Source organism: Staurois parvus, unplaced genomic scaffold (assembly GCF_062004578.1).
Source record: "Staurois parvus isolate SC_StPar_1 unplaced genomic scaffold, SC_StPar_1.0 ptg000633l, whole genome shotgun sequence".
NCBI classification, from domain to species: domain Eukaryota; kingdom Metazoa; phylum Chordata; class Amphibia; order Anura; family Ranidae; genus Staurois; species Staurois parvus.
In genome coordinates this window covers 202,980-227,381 of record NW_028318429.1, presented here as the reverse complement: position 1 = coordinate 227,381, position 24,402 = coordinate 202,980, and the positions used below count along the sequence as shown (strand labels likewise).

The following is a 24,402-nucleotide window of genomic DNA, read 5'->3' as shown; positions in this document are numbered from 1 at the left end:
CATTCTGCAGGACTTTTTTCGTAGTGCGAAAAATTCCTAAACCAAAACGCAGTTTCCCATAGGAATGCATTGAAAACCAATTAATCCATTCCGGAGGCCAGAAAAAAGTAAAAAAAAAAAGTCTTTTATCTGTTCAAAACTCTTTATAAAGTGCACTTTAAAGGCATAAATACTGTACAGGGACATGAAAAAAACAAATTCATAAATGCATTGAGAACCAATTTTTAATCCATCCCAGAGGTCAGAAAAAAGTAAAAAAAAGTATTTTATCTGTTCAAAACTCTTTATAAAGTGTACTTTGACCCCTCGCCTACTAGGCACTCCCCCTCCCCTTCCTGCCCAGGCCAATTTTCAGCTTTCAGCACTGTCGCACTTTGAATGACAATTGTGCGGTCATGCAACACTGCACCCATATGAAACTTTTATCATTTTTTTCACACAAATAGAGCTTTCTTTTGGTGGTATTTACTTTTATTTTTGTGCTATAAACAAAACAATAGCAAAAAATTTGAAAAAAAAAGTTTTTCTTTGTTTCTATTATAAAATTTAGCAAACAGATAACTTTTCTTCTTCATTGACGTGCGTTGATTCAGCAGCACTGATAGGTGGCACTGATAAGCGCACTGATGGGCACAGGTGGGTGGCACTTCTGGGCACTTATGGGAGGCACTGCTAGGCACTGATCATCAGGGCACGGATCATCAGTGTCCTGATGATCAGTGCCGATCCCTCTCTGACAATTGCCAGTTAATTGGCAGTACTTTCCTTATGCTGTGACAGGATGAGGAGATTGCAGTCGATAACCGGCAACTGCATTTTCCTGTGATCTGCAGTGTCATTGGACAGGGCTGATCATGTGAGAAAAGGCCACTGTGATTGGCCTTTTACCACATCATGTGGTCAGCTGTGTCCGTAGGATCGCCGGGTGTGCGCCCCTGAGGGCTTGTGGGAGGGTGCGTTCTGAGAGGATGTCATATGACGCCCTCCCAGAACTGGCCGTCCACAGTGAAGCCGTCATTCGGCTATCTGCAGTTGGCAAGTGGTTAAAGGCATAAATACTGTACAGGGACATGATACAAAAAATGTGTAAATGTATTGAAAATCAATTAATCCGTTCTGGAGGTCAGAAAAAAGTAAAAAGAAGTCTTATCTGTTCAAAACTCTTTATAAAGTGCATTTGTAATGTGATTATCTACCATCATTACCAGCTCCATCTAGTGGCCATAATGCAGTATTTTTTATTGTGGCAGTTCAGGAAAATACTGCATTATGGCCACCAGATGGAGCTGATGGTCATAGGGGATTGTAGCAACTTTGCTCATCAGAAATGGATGCAGAGTCCCCCTTTTTATTAAAAAGATTCATTTATCCTTTATTCTCCTTCCCCCTCCCTTCCTGAGAGGCACAGTGACAAATGTGTGTGTGTTAAAAAAAGTCACTGGCAAGTAGAGCAGCAGGGGGCCCAGAGCTTCAAAGCCCCCCCATAGAGACAGAGTCTGATTGTCCACAGACATGTGTAAACTCTCACCTCATAACAGAGATAAGGTAGTTTTTCCCAGGACTTAAAAGAAATTGTAACCTCATAAAACCTAGCAGCTTAAGGTGACAGAATTAAATGAACATTCCTCAAGTCAGTTTGTCCCCTATGTTTCATATCATGGATTATGAAGCTGTTGGTTTCAATGCAGAGTCCATCCGATGGTCCCTCCCTAAACAGGGTATTGGCCAGTTACTCAGAGCCATCCCTCCTGCTGGGGGACTTGAAAACACAGGCTAGCAGGCCTACAAAGTTAAGCTAAACATATCTCCCAATTTTACCATCAATTTACCACCTGGGAAGACCCTTCCGCTCTGCAATGTGGATCTGCTTACAAACCAAGGCATACTGGCAAGTAACTTAACCCTTTAACTTCCTTCCTATTATCTCTTTGCTGTGCTGTGGTTCTTTATATATATATGTATATATATATCTTAGTTACATCTTCTTTGTAAATATTTCTTTTATTGCACCTGTTTGACTCTTTTAGTAAAAAATATTTCTTTCTGAGAGTGTTGAACTGTTCCTATAGTTTTTAATTGCAATTTACGAATTCCTGTCTTTGAAGAGACGCTACTGTTTGTTTTAATCTCTGTATAACGGGCCTGCAGACTGTGTTATACAGACCATTATTCCAATCATTTTAGTGCATTAACTGATTACAAGAGTTTCCCCTTTCTCTGTGCAAAAAGGGGTGGTGGCAGTAGAGGGTTAGTTGCGTAATTAACCTGACCCAGTAACAAGCGCATTCAGGCTGACGGCACATCGATCGGTTGACCATTAGCTGGAAAATCATTGTGCAGGGTGCAGCTGGGTGTGGTATTGTTACGCACATCACACCGCGGTTTTAGATCGGCCAGTCCTTCGGTCACGAGTTTGGTGAGAAGGTCTGGGGTCTGACGCCACGATCGTGACGTATTGGTGGTCGCGGTTGTGAGATTGTCGCATGTTGGTGGCGGCGATCCGGCGATCGTGACAGGGATAACCAAACTACAAACAATATGGCAAACGTAGACCCCATTATGTACAGTTCCAGGCCTTGTGGTGGTCTCCTCTTACTTTTTTTTAACCTAACACAACTTTGGTAGAAGAATGATCTTGCTTCTCACACAAACCAGTGTTATATTTCTACAGGGACAGTGCCAGGGTAGCAATATCTTTTTGTGACCCTAATTTGTATTCAAAAATTTGAAGGGAACATATTGATTCACTGGCCAAGCTGTGAGAATGTGAAGGGGTCATGCTGGCAGTTCAATTTCCTATTGATAATTCCTCTGTCACAAATCAATATTGGGTCATCAGCAATAAAGAGTGACAGATTTATATTTTATTAATGAATTATTTCTTCTTTGTGTCTCAAAGCAGTTTGTGTGTGAAGAAAATTTTGTGACTCCACAAATGACATGGTCAATACACGTTAAGCTGTGTGTGTATTCTGAGAGCCTGAAATTCAAGTCTGCAGTAAACCAGAAGCCCTGGAATACTGCCACCTGAAGTGTAGCTATTTACTCTGAATGACCCAAAGTATGAGGACAACCCTCTAAATGATTCAGTTCTGGTGTTTCCAGTGAAGGAAACTGTGAAATCTACGGCATACAAAGACATTTTAGACAACTGAGCTGTTCCAAACCTTGGGGTAAGGCCCTCATCTGTTGTAATAGGTGCCCCAGCACACTAAGCCAGCTCCATAAAGACATGACTTGACCAGTTTGGTGGAGGAACTCGAATGTCCTATATGAAGCCTTAACCTCAACTCTACTGAACACCTTCCTGGTGAATTGTGAGCCAAGTCTTCCCATCCAACATCACTACCTGACCTCACAAATGGGCAAATATTTCCACAGACATAGTCCAAAATTTTGTGGAAAGGCTTCCTGGGAGAATGGAGGTTGTTGTAGCCGCAAGGAGGGACAACTCCATATTAATAGTCATGGGTGGAGAGGGGCAAGTCTATATTAATGGCCATGGTTGCTTTCTTTACAAAAACAAAACTTCTGCTCACGGTGAAGGTTCTAAAAGTTTATTTAGAAGAAAAGAGTTTCAAAGAAAAAGTCAAGATTAAAAAGTAGAGATTAATGTGCATGGAGGTCCTTAGACAAGGTAAGTGTATCGGGGGCCTAATGTTTTGTCAAAATGGGAGGCTTTTAAAATTCCGTTCAGGTCAGTTGCCATTTGGGAGCAAACAAATATGACCATTTTACATACTGGAGGTGTCAGCTTGGCACATGGAGCTGTAAAGAGATCCCATTCTCACCTGCACAAGCGGGCACTCCAGCAGGGTAGTTGCACCCAGGTGGCACAGATGGCCAGGTCACATCTCAAGGAGGAAATTGAGCAGTGTGGTGCACACATCCAGAGTAATAGACTAGTTTTTACCTGTTCTTCTTCTCCTGCCCCCCCCCCCCCCCAAGAACCATACCAGAAGCTTATCCGAGCATGCAGCTCAGGAAAGGGAGGGACAAGCAAGCTAGCTGTGATTGGCCGCAGTGGGTGCCAATGACAGAGAGAGTCCCAGGAGAGCTGCTGCTCTCATGCACATCACTGGATCGAGATGTGACTCAGGTAAGTATTAGAGGGGGGCTGCGGGGAGGCTCTACACTGAAGGTTTTTTATTTTTATGCATAGAAGGTATGAAGGTAAAAAACCTCCAACCTGGATTGAGGAAGTCTCTGACTATCTTTGGGGATCAATAAGAAATTATTTCCCTGTTAAAGGATATTAGACCATCTTTTATATGGGATTTTATCTTCCTCTGTGTCAACTGCATGTTTAGGGATCTGAGCATACAAGGTTTGGCCATTGAACCCCATTTATATTTGTTCTTGGTTGAACTCCTTGAGTTCCTGGCCTACAATCGCCTAAGCGCCAACCTCACTGACAACAACCTCCCCCCTACAGTCTGGCTTCCATCCCCTACACTCCACCGAAACTGCCCTACTCAAATCAATAATGACCTGCTAACCACCAAAGCTAATGGCCATTACTCTGTCCTTCTGCTCCTTGATCTCTCCGCGGCCTTCGACACAGTCGACCACCCTCTCCTCCTTACTAAACTGCACTCCTTTGGCATCAGGGATGCTGCTCTCTCCTGGTTCTCCTCCTACCTATCCCAACGCTCCTTCAGCATCACCTATAACACTGCCACCTCCCCCTCTCTGTCGGAGTCCCCCAAGGCTCTGTCCTCGGACCCCTCCTCTTCTCCATCTACACCTCCTCCCTTGGCAAACTGATACACTCCCACGGCTTCAATTACCACCTCTATTCTGATGACACACAAATTTACCTCTCCACCCCCCACCTCACCCCCTCACTCTCCGCCCGCATCGCCCACCTCCTGAACGACATATCAGACTGGATATCGCTCCATTTCCTCAAATTAAACCTGTCCAAAACCGAGCTCCTGGTCTTCCTCCCCCCCCCCCCCCGCGCCCCCCCCCCCCATTCTCTCCATCACTGCTAACAATGCCACCATCAATCCCACCCCACATGCCAAAGTCCTGGTTGTCACCCTGGACTCAAACCTTTCCTTCCAACCTCATGTCCAATTACTATCAAGGTCATGCAGGCTCCACCTCTGCAACATCTCCAAGATACGAACGTTCCTCACCCCAGACACCACCAAACAACTCGTACACTCCCTCATCATCTCACGCCTGGACTACTGCAACTCCCTTCTCACTGGCCTACCCAAACGAACGCTATGCCCACTCCAGTCTATCCTGAACTCAGCGGCTAGACTCATCCACCTCACCAACCGCTACACATCCGCCACCCCCCTCTGCCAATCCCTTCATTGGCTCCTGATTGCCCAGCGCATCAAATTCAAACTGCTAACTCTGACCTACAAAGCCATTCACAACGCTGCCCCAAACTACATAACCGACCTGATACCCAAATACCACCCTACCCATGCCCTCCGCTCCTCACAGGACCTCCTACTCTCAAGCTCCCTGGTCTCCTCCTCCCACGCCTGATTGCAGGACTTCTCCAGGACTTCCCCCATCCTATGGAACTCCCTACCCCAATCCATTAGACTGTCGCCTACCCTCCTCACCTTCAGGTGCACCCTGAAAACCCACCTCTTCAGTGAAGCCTACCCCACCCTCACCTAACAACTGACCTCCTCCACTTCTCCTACCACTCTGTCCCCCACAGCCATTTCCTCCTGTACCACTTTCCCCTCCCTCCTAGATTGTAAGCTCGAAAGAGCAGGGCCCTAGAACCCCTCGTGTATTGTATTGTTACTGTCTTGTCTCATGTTCTGTCCCCCTTGCTAATGTACAGCGCTGAGCAAACCCTTTGGCGCTATATAAATACTGTATAATAATAATAATAATAATAACTCTATTGACAAATCTTTTTCTTTCAACCCAATACACTACTATGTAGGAGAATTCCATTCCTTCCTCTATAACTCTCCTCTCCTGAAATACTCTGCGCTGCTGGAGGACTCCTCTCCTTCCTCTATAACTCTCCTCTCCTGAAATACTCTGCACTGCTGGAGGACTCCGCTCCTTCCTCTATAACTCTCCTCTCCAGAAATACTCTGCACTGCTGGAGGACTCCGCTCCTTCCTCTATAACTCTCCTCTCCAGAAATACTCTGCACTGCTGGAGGACTCCGCTCCTTCCTCTATAACTCTCCTCTCCAGAAATACTCTGCACTGCCGGAGGACTCCGCTCCTTCCTCTATAACTCTCCTCTCCTGAAATACTCTGCACTGCCGGAGGACTCCACTCCTTCCTCTATAACTCTCCTCTCCAGAAATACTCTGCACTGCCGGAGGACTCCGCTCCTTCCTCTATAACTCTCCTCTCATCCTCTGCACTGCTGGAGGACTCCGCTCCTTCCTCTATAACTCCTCTCCTGAAATACTCTGCGCTGCTGGAGGACTCCGCTCCTTCCTCTGTAACTCTCCTCTCCTGAAATACTCTGCACTGCTGGAGGACTCCGCTCCTTCCTCTATAACTCTCCTCTCCTGAAATACTCTGCACTGCTGGAGGACTCCGCTCCTTCCTCTATAACTCTCCTCTCCTGAAATACTCTGCACTGCTGGAGGACTCCGCTCCTTCCTCTATAACTCTCCTCTCCTGAAATACTCTGCACTGCCGGAGGACTCCGCTCCTTCCTCTATAACTCTCCTCTCATCCTCTGCACTGCTGGAGGACTCCGCTCCTTCCTCTATAACTCCTCTCCTGAAATACTCTGCGCTGCTGGAGGACTCCGCTCCTTCCTCTATAACTCTCATCTCCTGAAATACTCTGCGCTGCTGGAGGACTCCGCTCCTTCCTCTATAACTCTCCTCTCATCCTCTGCACTGCTGGAGGACTCTGCTCCTTCCTCTATCACTCTCCTCTCATCCTCTGCACTGCTGGGAATGCTGAGTTGCTCCCTATGTTGGGATCACACACACAATACACACATATATGAAGGAAGGTCGGACACATTGGAGGAGGAAGCTCTTCTATTTAATAAGAAATGTTGCTTTCAGTGACACATTGTTACATTGTACAGATACGACTTGTGTGTGAAGGGAACAGCAAGGTACAGTTCTACTGATCACTGTCAGTGATAAACCGTATTGAGAACATCTTTTAACCCACACTCAATGAAATCTTATGCGTATAGCTCCGCCCTTTTAATAAACCTGATTGTTTAATTCAGGGATCAAATCAACAACTTTTATACAGTATTTGTTCCTTTTCATTTTCTTTTACACTCGAGAAAGCTTTTAAATAATAGACGGTGTGCAGAGATACATAGTAACATTGTCCTTCATTCCTTCATGATTGAAACATCAGCCAACGTGTTTCGGGGTCTGAGCGCTCCTTCTTCAAGCCTTGGAGGTTGTATTCTGTATCTAAGATGTATCAAAACGTTTTGCTGCTGGATCCTTTTCAGATATTCTATCACATACATAAACTTCATAGAAATCCAGTTTGCTATTTGAGATCGACTTCAGAAGAATATACATAAAATTAAATCCCTGATGGGGGGGGGGGGGGTGTTCAGACCCCAAAACAAATTGGATGTTTTCTTTTTGTTTTGTTCTTTTTTTGTATCTTGTGTGTATTTGATCTTTTTGTATTTAAAGAAAACCCTAATAAAATATATAAAAAAACAAACAAACTGGATGTTTTATTCACTTATTGCTGGGAAATTAAACTTTCCTTGGACTTCTGGTGATCTTTCTCTTTCAGAAAGTGGTTTCCATCACTTCCACACACCATCCAAAAAAAAAAAAAAAAAAAAACATGGATGTTGGTTATGTATGCGCTTTAAAGTGCCCTGTCCGGGGGGGTTAGAAAAATTCCAAAGGTATTACCTTGTAAAGAAAACAGCTTTAGACTTACCTGTCGTCCATCAGCCAGTTTGAAGGAACTTCACTACCTAGTCGAACACCCTGTGCCGATTTGTTTGACTCCTCAGGGAGGTTCAATAGCGATTCTCCCCATTGGCTGCTGTGGTTCCTCCTGCTGACCCCTGGTCACTGCAGGACACAGTAGTGATGTAGGAGTCATTGGGAGGAACCACAGTAGCCAGCGGGGGGACATGCTGTTCTTCACACCCAGAAGTGCAGGATAGGATCTATCCCAGGAGCTGTGCTACAGAGCAAATGTTCTGCAAACTGGCCGATGGACAGGTAAGTATGAAGATCTTTTTATCACAGGGTTCTGTTTTTTTTACTTTTTCTACACCCCTGATAGGGTCACCTTAACATCCTGCTTGTTGCTGTGTAGTAACTGTAGACACATGGTTGTAAAGACAACTGTAGTCAGCTATAGACGCACACACCCCTTCTATACCATTTCTCATTGAGCACAAATGGACACTTCTAGAACCTGTCCAGGTCTCCTGGAGCAAAACACAAATACTATTTAAAAGGTTGTTGATTTTGGAGCCCTGCCTCACAATATGAGCGCAATCAGGAAGGCGGAGTTGTATTTCTAGGCAGCATTTTCCCAGAAGTCCTAGCAAAAGCCATGCAAGCAGTGTATGGGGTTAAGTGAGCACCAGGTAATAAAGCTGTAACAGTAATTTATATCGAGCACTGTCGATGATAACGATTACATTGTCCTAGACGGAGATAATGGTAAGGTGGTAAAGTGAAGAACAGCCAGCGGTCATGATATCTCAAAGGGGCCTATTTATAAAAGTTTAAAGCTGAAATGTAATCAATATGCTAATAAAAATAAAAAAAAACTTTCTATTTGCATCTCATACGTTACTTTATTCACTAGGTTCCATCATTGTTTGACCAATTATGAGCAGAACAGAACATGAACTCCTGTAATTTTCAGCCTCTCCAGTGGTGAAGAAGACACCAGCTCTATCGGGGAGGTCAGAGGAGAATGGCCAGTTATGTCCAAGCTGTAAGAAGGTGCTGTGCACGAGACCATCCAGGGGTGGATTGAAATCCCTTGGCCTGGGGCACAAACACAACATACTGGTCCCTTCACGTTTGTGGGCTAATACACATTGAGGGACATGGTGTCACTGAGATTGGGGAAAGGTAGATGTCGTTAAAAGACATGGCTTATAACATCTTCTAGCATTGACTTCCTTTGTGGTTCTTGGTATTTAGTCACATGACGTAAGATGGTCCTGGAAGACTTCCCTCTGCCGGATTGCAGGTCAAAATGTGGAGCAGCATGGCTAGCGTGTGGCCAGTCCTGCTCTTATCAATGGAAAAATGGTGAAGTATCTGAACTTGGGTCCACCAGACTAGCATATCTTACTAGTACTGGCGAAATCCCTCTCGTCCAGTCCTCCCCTAAAGTCATCTGAAAACACACAATAAGGGGAACCTTGAAGAGCAAAGGACTACTGAACCAGAAGACCAGACCATCCCGGGGTCCTCGGGCATTGACTTCCTTTACGGTTCTTGGTATTTAGTCACATCTCAGAGCCACGAAGTAAGATGGTGCTGGAAGACTTCCCTCTGCCGGATTGCAGGTTAGAATGTGGAGCAGTATGGCTAGCATGTGGCCGGTCCTGCTCTTATCAATGGAAAAATGGTGAAGTGTCTGAACTTAGGTCCACCAGACCAGCATATCTTACTAGTAATGGTGAAAGCTCTCTAGTCCAGTCCTCCCCTAAAGTCATCTGAGAACACACAATAAGGGGAACCTTGAAAAGCAAAGGACTACTGGACAAGAAGACCAGACCAGCCCGGGTCCTTTTATGTCCAACAAAAATAAGTATGTGAAGCTACAATAGATACAGGATCATCAAAATTAGTGAACAAAAGATTGCAGAACTGTTGCCTCCTCTGACAATCTTGCTACCTACAATATGCAGATGGTAGGGCCAAAACTTGATTAGAATTCATGGAACCTATCCTATTTCATGGCGGTCCTTTAAGAAAGGCTGAGCATCATATTAATTATATAATGTACACAAGTATTGCTGTTCACCATGTAAAACCCTTTATGGGTACTAGGTAGGTGAACCTAATGTAGTGCCCTCTGGTGTACATAGTTCTTGAAAGTAGTTAGAGGCTTGCTAGAAGTTTGGATTTAGACAGAGGGTTACTTCAGGTCAAGCTGGTGGGCTCTACAGATCAGCCTTCTGGTACCTCCCCCTGCTCTAAGAGCTTGGAGAACCTTCTAGAAGTCAGTAGGTGAAGGTAAGGAAGGGCTGATCTGCATATCTATGGGAGTCTGACCAATCCTAGGCAGGAGGCCTGGCAGTGTCGTAGACCAGCCCATAAATATCACAGAGCCTGGCTAGCAGGGGAGTCTGGTGGAAGGAGTGCTGCTGTGTAGCTGGGGAGCCCTGGAGAAGGAGGGTTCTGCCTCCAGGCTGGAAGTTGGAGGAAAGCTGAAAGAGGAAGCTTCACTGTCCTGTAGTGGGCATAGCTTGGAGAGGAACCAGCCCAGTGGAAGGCTGGAAAGCAGTGCTATCCATAGCTTCAGAAGAAGGACAGTGTGAGCACCTCTACACCCACAGGGTCTATAAGTAAGACGTCTGCTGGATGCAAGTTCTTGGGAAGAATTCAGGGGAAAAGGTCATAGCTTACCTAATCCCTTGTACTGGGATCTGATACCATAGCCAGGAGGGCTGGTATTTTGTTCACTTAGGGGACTATGAGCTCCTACAAGTTGGGACTAAAAATCCACTCAAGGGGACTCAGAGCTCCTGCAAGCTGTCACTTTGCTAAATACAGTCATGGTTCCAGCTGGAACACAGTCACATAACTGCCATTTTTGTAGCAGTTTAGAGAAGGAAATTGCCCTCATTTGTTGTTCTTCAATCACGTTGGGCATCCCAGATCCCTCTTACCCTATCCAAGTTAAATTCCCTAATAAAAATAAAAGCTCATGGCCTGTTACTTGCGTCTGGAAAATACATGTTACCTGGCTGTGCAGGAAGTAAAGGAGGACCCAAAACCAGCGGTTCTCAAGAGGGTATCCCGACACTAATAAGTGCCAATTGTGGGAATTTTTCAAATGGACTCTAAAACTTTATCCTTATTTTGTATAGAGTTTAAACCAACCTAAACCAGGAGGAAAACTAGGAATGGAGTTATTGGAACTGTGATGTTTTTTTCTTCCACCTTGCACAAGTTTTGCACCTCTCCATTTATAGATTTTGAAATGAGACAAAAGTGTCGCGCCAGATTAAAAAAAAATGTGAAAAAAAGTGAAACAATTATTTGGTGGATATTTATAAATAGGCCCCTTTAAGTAGTCCTTCCCAAAATTTAAAGCAAAAGCTGCTCAAGCACGAAGTGGGTCCAGGTAGCACCGGGTAATTAAGTCATAACAGTAATTTATAGCGAGCCCTGTCGCTGATAAACGTTACTTCGTCCTGGCACTTGCCTATAGCAAAGCAGCAGCAACATGACGAGCAGCCAGCAGATACAAAAAAAGACAAAACGTTTATAGTGATCACTGTCACTGATAAATTATGAAGACATAAGCAGCTCTGTGACTGGCTGGCAGATGAGATGTAGGAAAAGGTCCAGCATTGAGCTCTAGCAGCCTAGAGGTGCGTAGAGGTGCGTAGAGGAGCTCCCTGGATCTAGAAATTCCTTTGGACTTCCCAAACCTCCCCGCTCAAGGCATTGGCTGCTCCCACCAGGGTCCAAGTGAAGAGGGCGATCTGCTTGTGCACCTCACTGCTGTCAATTTGGTCCCGGCCAAGCTGTTCCATCAAGGCTTCTAGGGTGTGCTCGCCTCGCCCAATGAGGATATGGCGGTACGGGTAATTGATGGCGGACACATACTGGGACAGGAAGTAGAATTCCACCTTCAAGAGAAAAACATCAGAGTACATAATATGACTTCAAATGCTATTAAAAACTATTATAAACTGCACACTTACTCTCCTTGAGGCCTACTTCCTGATAATACGTAGATTTTTCAGTTTTAATCTATTGAGTTGATGAAATATTAATCTGTCCATTTTGGCCTCCTAAATTGGTATACCATTGATCTTTCCATTTTGGCCTCCTAATATGGTAATACGCTGATCTGTCCATTTTGGCCTCCTAAGTTTCTAATCCATTGATCTGTCCATTTTGGCCTCCTAAGTTTTTTAATCCATTGATCTGTCCATTTTGGCTTCCTATATTGGTAATACATTGATCTGTCCATTTTGGCTTCCTATATTGGTAATACATTGATCTGTCCATTTTGGCCTCCTAAATTGGTAATCTGTTGATCTGTCCATTTTGGTCTCCTAAATTGGTAATCCGTTGAATTGTCCATTTTGACCTCCTAAATTGGTAATCCTTTGATTTGTCCATTTTGGCATCCTAAATTTCTAATTCATTGATCTGTCCATTTTGGCCTCCTAAAATTGGTAATCCATTTCTCTGTCCATTTTAGCCTCCTCAATTGGTAATCTGTTGATCTGTCCATTTTGGCCTCCTAAGTAGATAATCCATTGATCTGTCAATTTTGGCCTCCTAAATTGGTATCTGTTGATCAATCCACTTTGGTCTCCTTAATTGGTTATACGTTGCTCTTTACAATTTAGCCTCTTGAATTGATGATATATTGATCTGCCCTTGGTAACGTGTTTGTCTGCCCATTATGTACTGTATGGGGTGAATTTAAGAGGTCAGAATGGACAGATCAATGTGCTATCAGGAAACAGGCCTCAAGAAGTGGAGGTGGCAGGCATTGAGCAGTTATACAGGGAGAGACGCCATTACTCACCCTCATGATCCTCACGTTGAAGAACTGGATCATCCTCTCGTTGTGGAGGTCCGAATGTCCAATTGCCTTCTTCAGTCTGTCCGTTGCTCGCGCATAGTCCCCTCGTGCAGAATACAACCAGGAAAGGGTCAGACCTCGTGGCTGAAATACACATACAGCATTATGGTAACCCATTGTCCAGTGTGACTGTCAATGTGTGGTCACACGACCGTCCTGTAGGAGGACAAACTGACTGAACCATTAAGTGTGCCATTCGTCCCCATAACCCCCATTACTGGAAGCACAGATCAAACATTAGAAGGCTCACCTCTAGTTTGCTGGTGTACTTTTTCAGACTGATCAGATGTTCCAGGAGCAGCGTGTTATAGGCTGTGTAGTCCAGTGGAAGGATTCGGTCATGGGAAAGTTTCATCAGAGACAGTCCAGCGGCCTGTGCCAATGTCAGAGCCACTGCCGGTAGACGACCGTCCATAATACTGTTCAGGTTTTCATACGTGTCCATCTTGGTGTCCAGATACTTGTATGGGTTTGATCGCTGGAAGAAAAGGCCAACATGAGTACTGTGGAGCCAAACGTTGTCTACAATTTATAAATACACAAATGACCTTAACCGGATTAAAATGGTAAAAGTTGTGGGACTGGGTGGAGGAGGTTGCAGCAATATTCCGAGAATACAGCAGAGTGGGTGGAGGAGGTTGCAGCAATATTCCGAGAATACAGCAGAGTGGGTGGAGGAGGTTGCAGCAATATTCCGAGAATACAGCAGAGTGGGTGGAGGAGGTTGCAGCAATATTCCGAGAATACAGCAGAGTGGGTGGAGGGGGTTGCAGCAATATTCCGAGAATACAGCAGAGTGGGTGGAGGAGGTTGCAGCAATATTCCGAGAATACAGCAGAGTGGGTGGAGGAGGTTGCAGCAATATTCCGAGAATACATCAGAGTGGGTGGAGGAGGTTGTCGCAATATTCCGAGAATACAGCAGAGTGGGTGGAGGAGGTTGCAGCAATATTCCGGGAATACAGCAGAGTGGGTGGAGAAGGTTGCAGCAATATTCCGGGAATACAGCAGAGTGGGTGGAGGAGGTTGTCGCAATATTCTGAGAATACAGCAGAGTGGGTGGAGGAGGTTGTCGCAATATTCCGAGAATACAGCAGGGTGGGTGGAGGAGGTTGTCGCAATATTCTGAGAATACAGCAGAGTGGGTGGAGGAGGTTGCAGCAATATTCCGGGAATACAGCAGAGTGGGTGGAGGAGGTTGCAGCAATATTCCGAGAATACAGCAGAGTGGGTGGAGGAGGTTGCAGCAATATTCCGAGAATACAGCAGGGTGGGTGGAGGAGGTTGTCGCAATATTCTGAGAATACAGCAGAGTGGGTGGAGGAGGTTGCAGCAATATTCCGGGAATACAGCAGAGTGGGTGGAGGAGGTTGCAGCAATATTCCGAGAATACAGCAGAGTGGGTGGAGGACATCCTTTAGCTCTTTCCTTCCAGCTTGATTGACCCTGGACCAAGGGTGGACTGACAACTCATGGGGCCCCCGGGCAATAGGGGATGATGGGGCCCCTGTGTCCTTGCCCAAACTCAAAAAAGCCTATGAAAGGTACCAGGGGCATCTCATGGGACCCCCTACTGACCCTGGGTCCACGGGCAGTGCCCGGGTTTCCAAATGGTCAGTCCACCCCTGCCCTGGACCTCCCTTTCCATTCATTGGGTTTCAGTGCTTTCAATCCTGGAGGCCTAGCGTAACATGAAGGAGTTACCATAGGTGGCCCTCCTAGGAATGTCCATTCCTCCAGACTGAAACCCACCCATCAAGGCATTGATAAGTCCTCCCAAGAGCCAGCCTACAGTTGCATCATGGCTGAAGACTCTTAAGAGCAGAACTGAGGCAGGGTGCTTCGATGTTTTCAGGAACCTACGAAGAACACCCTGCTGGTCCCTCCCACCAGCCATGATCTGCTTGTATTGCATAGAGAAGAACAGAGACCCAATGATGATGTCACCGGGTGTAATGAAATAGGAAAGCACATTAAACTTCAGATTTAAGTGTTTGTATTAGAGTAAAGTGTATATCACACCAAAAATATTTTTGTTCTAGATTTTCAGTACCCACAACAAATATACTGACAGCAGGGCGTCACGATAAGAGTACCTCCACAAATGAGAACTCCAGCGCAGGAACTCCGGCAAAGGCAGTGAAGGCAAAGCTGCCCGTGTCCATGGCCAGTGGGGCAAATCTTAGGATAAAAAGCACAAAAATAAGGGTCAGAGACTGCTATTGTTACTGTTACTCTGTGACCAGAGACTGCTGTTATTACTGTTACTCTGTGTGCAGAGACTGCTATTATTACTGTTACTCTGTGTGCAGAGACTGCTGTTATTACTGTTACTCTGTGTGCAGAGACTGCTGTTATTACTGTTACTCTGTGTGCAGAGACTGCTGTTATTACTGTTACTCTGTGTGCAGAGACTGCTGTTATTACTGTTACTCTGTGTGCAGAGACTGCTGTTATTACTGTTACTCTGTGTGCAGAGACTGCTATTATTACTGTTACTCTGTGTGCAGAGACTGCTATTGTTACTGTTACTCTGTGTGCAGAGACTGCTGTTATTACTGTTACTCTGTGTGCAGAGACTGCTATTGTTACTGTTACTCTGTGACCAGAGACTGCTGTTATTACTGTTACTCTGTGTGCAGAGACTGCTATTATTACTGTTACTCTGTGTGCAGAGACTGCTATTGTTACTGTTACTCTGTGTGCAGAGACTGCTGTTATTACTGTTACTCTGTGTGCAGAGACTGCTATTATTACTGTTACTCTGTGTGCAGAGACTGCTATTGTTACTGTTACTCTGTGTGCAGAGACTGCTGTTATTACTGTTACTCTGTGTGCAGAGACTGCTATTGTTACTGTTACTCTGTGTGCAGAGACTGCTGTTATTACTGTTACTCTGTGTGCAGAGACTGCTATTATTACTGTTACTCTGTGTGCAGAGACTGCTATTATTACTGTTACTCTGTGTGCAGAGACTGCTGTTATTACTGTTACTCTGTGACCAGAGACTGCTGTTATTACTGTTACTCTGTGTGCAGAGACTGCTATTGTTACTGTTACTCTGTGTGCAGAGACTGCTATTGTTACTGTTACTCTGTGTGCAGAGACTGCTATTGTTACTGTTACTCTGTGTGCAGAGACTGCTGTTATTACTGTTACTCTGTGTGCAGAGACTGCTGTTATTACTGTTACTCTGTGTGCAGAGACTGCTATTATTACTGTTACTCTGTGTGCAGAGACTGCTGTTATTACTGTTACTCTGTGTGCAGAGACTGCTGTTATTACTGTTACTCTGTGTGCAGAGACTGGTACAATTACAGTGGTACTCCCGCTCCAGACACTTGTCAGTCACTTACACCTCTGATTTCCTGTTCCCGTACGATTTTGCATTTTCATAGATGCTTTGCTTGCTCTGACGCGGGTTGTCTACCTGGAAGAGACAGAAGGAAAGTGAAGAATGACTTTGTCCCTGTATATTGTGACCTATCAGGAATGGAGTGATGAAGGCTTGTAGGTAATGAAAGGTCCACTTCAAGGAGTATGGAGACGTAGGGAGGAAGGAGATGATGGCATGGAGGACAGGAGGTCATTGCACGTGCTTGAAGGTCTCCACCAATAATCATCTGGAGGTCACCAGTTCTGGTGGTGTGGGTATCTTTTCTCCACCAATATTTATTTGGAGGTCACAAGTTCTGGTGGTGTGGGTATCTTTTCTCCACCAATAATCATCTGGAGGTCACCAGTTCTGGTGGTGTGGGTATCTTTTCTCCACCAATAATCATCTGGAGGTCACCAGTTCTGGTGGTGTGGGTATCTTTTCTCCACCAATAATCATCTGGAGGTCACCAGTTCTGGTGGTGTGGGTATCTTTTCTCCACCAATATTTATTTGGAGGTCACAAGTTCTGGTGGTGTGGGTATCTTTTCTCCACCAATAATCATCTGGAGGTCACAAGTTCTGGTGGTGTGGGTATCTTTTCTCCACCAATAATCATCTGGAGGTCACTAATTCCGGTGGTGTGGGTATCTTTTCTCCACCAATATTATTTTGGAGGTTAGTCATTTCGGTGGTGTGGGTATCTTTTCTCCACCAATAATTATTTGGAGGTCACCAATTCCGGTGGTGTGGGTATCTTTTCTCCACCAATAATTATTTGGAGGTCACAAGTTCTGGTGGTGTGGGTATCTTTTCTCCACCAATATTTTTTTGGAGGTCACTAATTCTGGTGGTGTGGGTATCTTTTCTCCACCAATAATTATTTGGAGGTCACTAATTCTGGTGGTGTGGGTATCTTTTCTCCACCAATATTTGCAGACACTGGGATGGTCTCCATGTGTACATGGTGAACTATGATCATAGACATTATATATATCTCATTTCCCAGATGTCACCACAGCCAATCAGGAGAGGATACAGTCACAACCAGTCCTCTTCACTGAGCCGCCTTGGCTGCCCCCTGTGCAGGAGAGGAGTACACAGACTCTTCTCCACCCTTAGCTGTGTCCTCTCCTCCACTCACCTGTTTGATGATATTCTCTATTAGGGTCCTGAACATGGGGCTGGACTTTGCTACAAACTTTTCATCACCTGAAAGAATGAAAGAGGTCATGTGACACGGTCCATTCCACGCCATTTATGGCAAACGGCGGTCACTTCCATTTCAACAACAATTTAAAGGTTCAATCCACCAAAGTGTGAAAGGTGGGCGGTGTTACCTAGAAGGGGGGTGTCCAGGCTCATGTATGTGGCGGCCTTGAGGTGCAGCATGCTGAGGTACCCCTGCAATGTAACAACAGTGCGTTACAATGTATTATTAGAGGGATACAATGTATTATTAGATGAATACAATATATTATTAGATGGATACAATGTATTATTAGAGGGATACAATGTATTATTAGATGAATACAATGTATTATTAGAGGGATACAAGGTATTATTAGATGAATACAATATATTATTAGATGGATACAATGTATTATTAGATGAATACAATGTATTATTAGAGGGATACAATATATTATTAGATGGATACAATGTATTATTAGATGGATACAATGTATTATTAGAGGGATACAATGTATTATTAGATGGATACAGTGAATTATTAGATGGATACAATATATTATTAGAGGGATACAATGTATTATTAGAGGGATACAATGTATTATTAGATGGATACAATATATTATTAGAGGGATACAATGTATTATTAGAGGGATACAATGTATTATTAGATGAATACAATATATTATTAGCGGGATACAATGTATTATTAGATGGATACAATGTATTATTAGAGGGATACAATATATTATTAGATGGATACAATGTATTATTAGATGGATACAATGTATTATTAGAGGGATACAATGTATTATTAGATGGATACAATGTATTATTAGATGGATACAATGTATTATTAGGGGGATACAATGTATTATTAGAGGGATACAATGTATTATTAGAGGGATACAATGTATTATTAGAGGGATACAATGTATTATTAGATGGATACAATGTATTATTAGAGGGATACAATATATTATTAGAGGGATACAATGTATTATTAGAGGGATACAATGTATTATTAGATGGATACAATGTATTATTAGATGGATACAATGTATTATTAGAGGGATACAATGTATTATTAGATGGATACAATGTATTATTAGAGGGATACAATATATTATTAGAGGGATACAATGTATTATTAGAGGGATACAATGTATTATTAGAGGGATACAATGTATTATTAGATGGATACAATGTATTATTAGAGGGACACAATATATTATTAGATGGATACAATGTATTATTAGAGGGATACAATGTATTATTAGATGGATACAATGTATTATTAGATGGATACAATGTATTATTAGAGGGATACAATATATTATTAGAGGGATACAATGTATTATTAGAGGGATACAATGTATTATTAGAGGGATACAATGTATTATTAGATGGATACAATGTATTATTAGAGGGACACAATATATTATTAGATGGATACAATGTATTATTAGAGGGACACAATATATTATTAGAGGGATACAGTGAATTATTGGAGGGATACAATGTATTATTATATATCATGAGGTCTCTCACCTCCAGCCATTCTGTGGCTCCAATACTTCCAAAATCTCCTCCGTCCCAACTCACAAACAGAATACTGCGCCGAGGCTGGAACCCTGGAACACATATGGAACATTACTATATGGAACTCCGACCTTCCCTCCAGTCGTGCACAGTTGCCCTGCCCAATCAGCAACAGCTGGGCCATTCTCCACCCATCAGCTGTACATGGACAAATAAGAGGGGATGCTTGTGATATCAATGACCTAATCTTAGCCATATGGTCATATGAGGTCAATGATGTCACAAGCAGGGGCGGACTGACCATTTGGAAACTCGGGCACTGCCTGAGGGCCCGGGGTCAGTAGGGGGGCCCCATGAGATGCCCCTGGTACCTTTTTCATAGGCTTTTTTGATTTTGGGCAAGGACACAGGGGCCCCATGATCCCCTATTGCCCGGGGGGCCCCATGAGTTGTCAGTCCGCCCCTGGTCACAAGCATCCCTGCCCACTTTGTGTACATGCGGCCGTTGGGTGGGGCAGCCACAGTTCTGAACACATACCCATGCCTACTTACCCTAACCTGCCTTGTTTGTACATATTTAAGTGTTCCTGCATGGCGACCACTTCCTGTTATCTCACATATATATTCTTATTATTATAGCCAAATTTACCCCCCTAACTCCTCCCACAGTTTTTACACTACATAGACAGTAATATACGGAAACGTGCGGATTGTTCCCGATTGGTGTGCTATTACTTTGTGGAACATTTCGCCAAATAGTTCATGAAATATCAACGTTTTTGTGGTGAAATTGGTCCCATAGGAATGAATGGCGGAATGTTCAAAACTAGAGTTGGAGCTGACAAAAGCTAGAGTGTGAGCTGAAAAATCAGGACATGATTTCTAAACTGCCATCACTCCCTCATTTTGAAGCCCACCTACACAAATCTTGTATCAACACGTTCAGCTATCCCTGCTGCCACTAAAAATGTCCACGGCTAAGCCATAGTCCTGATAGTTTTCACAATATGACCATTTGTTTGCAACTCACCCCTCCCATTGACATTTATTGAAACTGCACTCTAGCCACCTCAAATTTGAAGGGCAATTTCTAACCTGCAACTGTGCCTTCATTTTTAATAATTCAGAGACATACTATGCATCAAAATGTAGGTCTGGGTCTTGTGATTCTCACAATATAAAGCTCTTCCATGTAGAATTTATAATTTTTAAACTACAACCGTTTGAAGATGGCAACCGCCAGTGAAGTGAGCAAGTTGGAGCAGTTTGTTTTTAACCGCTCTTCTCTGCCCTTGCTGTAGAGTGAGTTGCCATAGGAACCCAGGTGTGTGAGCAGCCAGCAGAGTGACAAAAGCTAGAGTGTGAGCTGAAAAATAAAAGTTGAAATACATTTCTCACTCTATCAAGCTTGCCATGGGCACTTTTTACATTTGATCAATCAATTGGTTAGTGTAATGTTTACTATCTTTACTCACTCCAAACACTCCACACAGTTACTCCGCCCACTCCAAGAAGTTACTCCGCCCACTCCATAAAGATAGTCTGCCCAGTCCAACCTTTTCAGAGTTAATCCGCCCACTCCAAGAAGTTACTCCGCCCACTCCATAAAGATACTCTGCCCAGTCCAACCTTTTCACAGTTACTCCAGCCAGTCCAACCACACAACAGTTACCCCGCCCACTCCACCCAGTTACTCCGCCCACTCCACCCAGTTACTCCGCCCACTCCAGTTGTAGACTACTGGTGGAGGCAAGAACACTTCACACAATTTCCCCAGAAATTGGAGCTTTTCTACTTTCCTTCTATAGTTACTATGGTCAGGGCTAAACATTTAGATTAAAAAAAATTTTTTTACTTTTTGGTGAATATAAAATATTGAACACGCACATTTAGCGTGAGTGCTATGCAGTGACTATTGTATTAAAGGACCAATGTTGTTTTTTATGTTTACACACCAGAGTTGTGTTTGCATTGTAAAATACAAATTGCCCCTAGTGCAGTTCCCTTTAAAAATGCTCTTTGTAAACTATATTGCCCCAAGTATTGGGCCGCCGGCCTTTCCACACACATGACCTTTAATGGCCTCCCAGTCTTAGTCCGTAGGGTTCAATATTGAGTTGGCCCCGCCCTTGCCACACACATGACCTTTAATGGCCTCCCAGTCTTAGCCCGTAGGGTTCAATATTGAGTTGGCCCCGCCTTTTCCACACACATGACCTTTAGTGGCCTCCCAGTCTTAGTCCGTAGGGTTCAATATTGAGTTGGCCCCGCCCTTTCCACACACATGACCTTTAATGGCCTCCCAGTCTTAGTCCATAGGGTTCAATATTGAGTTGGCCCCGCCCTTTGCAGCTATAACAGCTTCAACTCTTCTGGGAAGGCCGTCTTGGTACGCTGATGCATTAAGAGTTCCCTTCACTGGAACTAGGGGGCCAAGCCCAACCCCTGAAAAACAACCCCACACCATAATCCCCCTCCACTAAACTTTACACTTGGCACAATGCAGTCAGGCAAGTACCGTTCTCCTGGCAACCGCCAAACCCAGACATGTCCATCGGATTGCCAGACAGAGAAGTGTGATTGGTCACTCCAGAGAACACGTCTCCACTGCTCTAGAGTCCAGTGGTGGCGTGCTTTACACCACGGCATCCGATGCTTTGCATTGCACTTGGTGATGGAAGGCTTGGATGCAGCTGCTCGGCCATGGAAACCCATTCCATGAAGCTCTCTATGCACATTGTTGTTGGGCTCATCTGAAGGCCACACCAAGTTTGGAGGTCTTTAGCTATTGACTCTGCAGACAGTTGGCGACTTCTGCGCACTGTGCGCTTCAGCATGCGCTGACCCCGCCCTGTCATGTGACGTGGCCTACCACTTGGTGGCTGAGTTGCTGTTGTTCCCAGTTGCTTCCACTTTGTTATACTCCCACTAACAGTTGAGCGTGGAATATTTAGTAGCCAGGAAATGTCACGGATGGACTTATTGCCCAGGTGGCCACCTATCACGGGACCACGCTTGGAGTCACTGAGCTCCTGAGAGCGACCCATTCTTTCACCAATGTTTGTAGAAGCAGTCTGCATGCCTAGGGGCTTGATTGTATACACCTGTGTCCATGGAAGGGATTGGAACACCTGAATCACATGATATAGAGGGGATTGGAACACCTGAATCACATGATATGGAGGGGATTGGAACACCTGAATCACATGATATGGAGGGGATTGGAACACCTGAATCACATGATTGGGAGGGGATTTGAACACCTGAATCACATGATTTGGAGGGGGTCCCAATACTTTTAGCAATATAGTGTATTTCCTTGTTCCCACACTCTGACCTCATAGTTCTGTGGTGCCCTATACACCAATACTCACCGCTTTGCACCATCATGGTCATTGAACGCATAAGCTCCAACAAGATGGCCGTACCCACTCCGGACTTGGCTGCCCCCGGCCCCCAGGAATCACGTTGGGCACCCACCACGATGTAATGTTCTGAATACATGGAGGAAATGCAGAAGTAAATAGATATAAAGGCAAATAAACAGGCATGCCCCCAGTACCCCTCTAGAACAAAAGAGATAGGTTAAACGATCCTTTTTCTGGATTTGTTATAGCAGTCACATGACCTGGCCACAATATTTGAGGGCTGCGGGCAATGTTGCTAACCTCCCAAAGCATGTGTTTACTGACAAAATATGGAAAATTTACTGACGAAGCCCTTTTTTTTTTTTAATTGACAACCCAAAAAATGACATTAACTTAGACAATCAATATTTAAACAGTATAGCACAATATGAAAACACCGAAAGTACCAAAAAACAAGTAATTTGCCTGGTTTACACTTACAAAAGTCAACACAGCACAATAAATTATCAGCTTCTGATATTTACAGACAGTTGTAAAAGTCACCGATTTGTACATACTGGCCCTAAATTTACTGACGGTTGGCAACCCTGGCTGTGGGCAGGGTCCACAGTGTAGTCACATGCTTGTGGCATCACTGTGGCATCCCATCTCAGCAGAGACAGGGCATGGCCAGGTTGCATTGGCCAAGGTCCACCATCGATGTTGTTGATTTGAGTTTTTTTTTTATCGATTTGCTGGGTCAATCAAATTGGAGCCAATTTGCTCTTCAATAGCTGTCATTTATCATGGTGGATTGTCATATGTCTGTCCAGATATTTAACTTGAATGATTGACACATGCCCCAGACTTCATACAAGTGTTTGGATTATGTCATTGGAACAGGGTGGTGTCACAAATCTTCACACCTCCCATCATGTTCTTGAGCAGTCCACATCTTCCTTGACACATTTCAGAGTTACCCCTGTTATTCATAAAGTAGGGTATGCTCCTGACACTCATTACAGCTGAGGAACCTGTTTGGATGATCAGTGAAATGTCTTTACCATTAACTAATTAACTATGTACACCCAAAAAAACTTAATCTAAGTACACAGAACATACGTAGTCCCTCTCCCCCCGCTCCCTCCATAAGTACTGTCAAATGACAGCCAGGACTTGCTGAGTCTTATTGTCAAATGACAGCCGGGACTTGCTGAGTCTTATTGTCAGATGACAGCCGGGACTTGCTGAGTCTTATTGTCAGATGACAGCCGAGACTTGCTGAGTCTTATTGTCAAATGACAGCCGGGACTTGCTGAGTCTTATTGTCAGATGACAGCCGGGACTTGCTGAGTCTTATTGTCAGATGACAGCCGAGACTTGCTGAGTCTTATTGTCAAACGACAGCCAGGACTTGCTGAGTCTTATTGTCAGATGACAGCCGAGACTTGCTGAGTCTTATTGTCAAATGACAGCCGGGACTTGCTGAGTCTTATTGTCAGATGACAGCCGGGACTTGCTGAGTCTTATTGTCAGATGACAGCCAGGACTTGCTGAGTCTTATTGTCAAATGACAGCCAGGACTTGCTGAGTTTTATTGTCAGATGACAGCCGGGACTTGCTGAGTCTTATTATCAAACGACAGTTGGGAATTGATGAGTCTTATTGTCAGATAACAGCCGAGACTTGCTGAGCCTTAATTGTTTAGATGACAGCCGGGACTTGCTGAGTCTTATTGTCAAATGACAGCCAGGACTTGCTGAGTCTTATTGTCAGATGACAGCCAGGACTTGCTGAGTCTTATTATCAAATGACAGTTGGGTATTGCTGAGTCTTATTGTCAGATAACAGCCGGGACTTGCTGAGTCTTATTGTTAAATGACAGCCGGGACTTGCTGAGACTTATTGTCAGATGACAGCCGGGACTTGCTGAATCTTATTATCAAACGACAGCCAGGACTTGCTGAGTCTTATTGTCAGATGACAGCCAGGACTTGCTGAGTCTTATTATCAAATGACAGTTGGGTATTGCTAAGTCTTATTGTCAGATAACAGCCGGGACTTGCTGAGTCTTATTATCAAATGACAGCCGGGACTTGCTGAGTCTTATTGTCAGATAACAGCCGGGACTTGCTGAGTCTTATTATCAAATGACAGTTGGGAATTGATGAGTCTTATTGTCAGATA

The 24,402-nt window shown here is 44.2% G+C and overlaps 1 protein-coding gene across 1 annotated transcript in view; it reads right to left on the bottom strand.

The window, feature by feature from the left end:
• Positions 1-6,982: 6,982 nt before the first annotated feature.
• Positions 6,983-24,402, bottom strand: part of TFR2 (transferrin receptor 2) — a 65,181-nt gene continuing 47,761 nt past the window's right edge. Inside the window, exons 11-19 of the mRNA XM_089693429.1 lie at positions 22,243-22,362; positions 18,878-18,960; positions 17,476-17,539; positions 17,280-17,347; positions 16,117-16,190; positions 14,857-14,941; positions 13,012-13,239; positions 12,705-12,845; positions 6,983-11,790 (exon numbers count right to left, since the gene is read on the bottom strand). Of these exons, the coding sequence (XP_089549555.1) occupies positions 11,563-11,790; positions 12,705-12,845; positions 13,012-13,239; positions 14,857-14,941; positions 16,117-16,190; positions 17,280-17,347; positions 17,476-17,539; positions 18,878-18,960; positions 22,243-22,362 (1,091 nt within the window). The 3' untranslated portion in view covers positions 6,983-11,562. The remainder of the gene's footprint in view (positions 11,791-12,704; positions 12,846-13,011; positions 13,240-14,856; positions 14,942-16,116; positions 16,191-17,279; positions 17,348-17,475; positions 17,540-18,877; positions 18,961-22,242; positions 22,363-24,402) is intronic.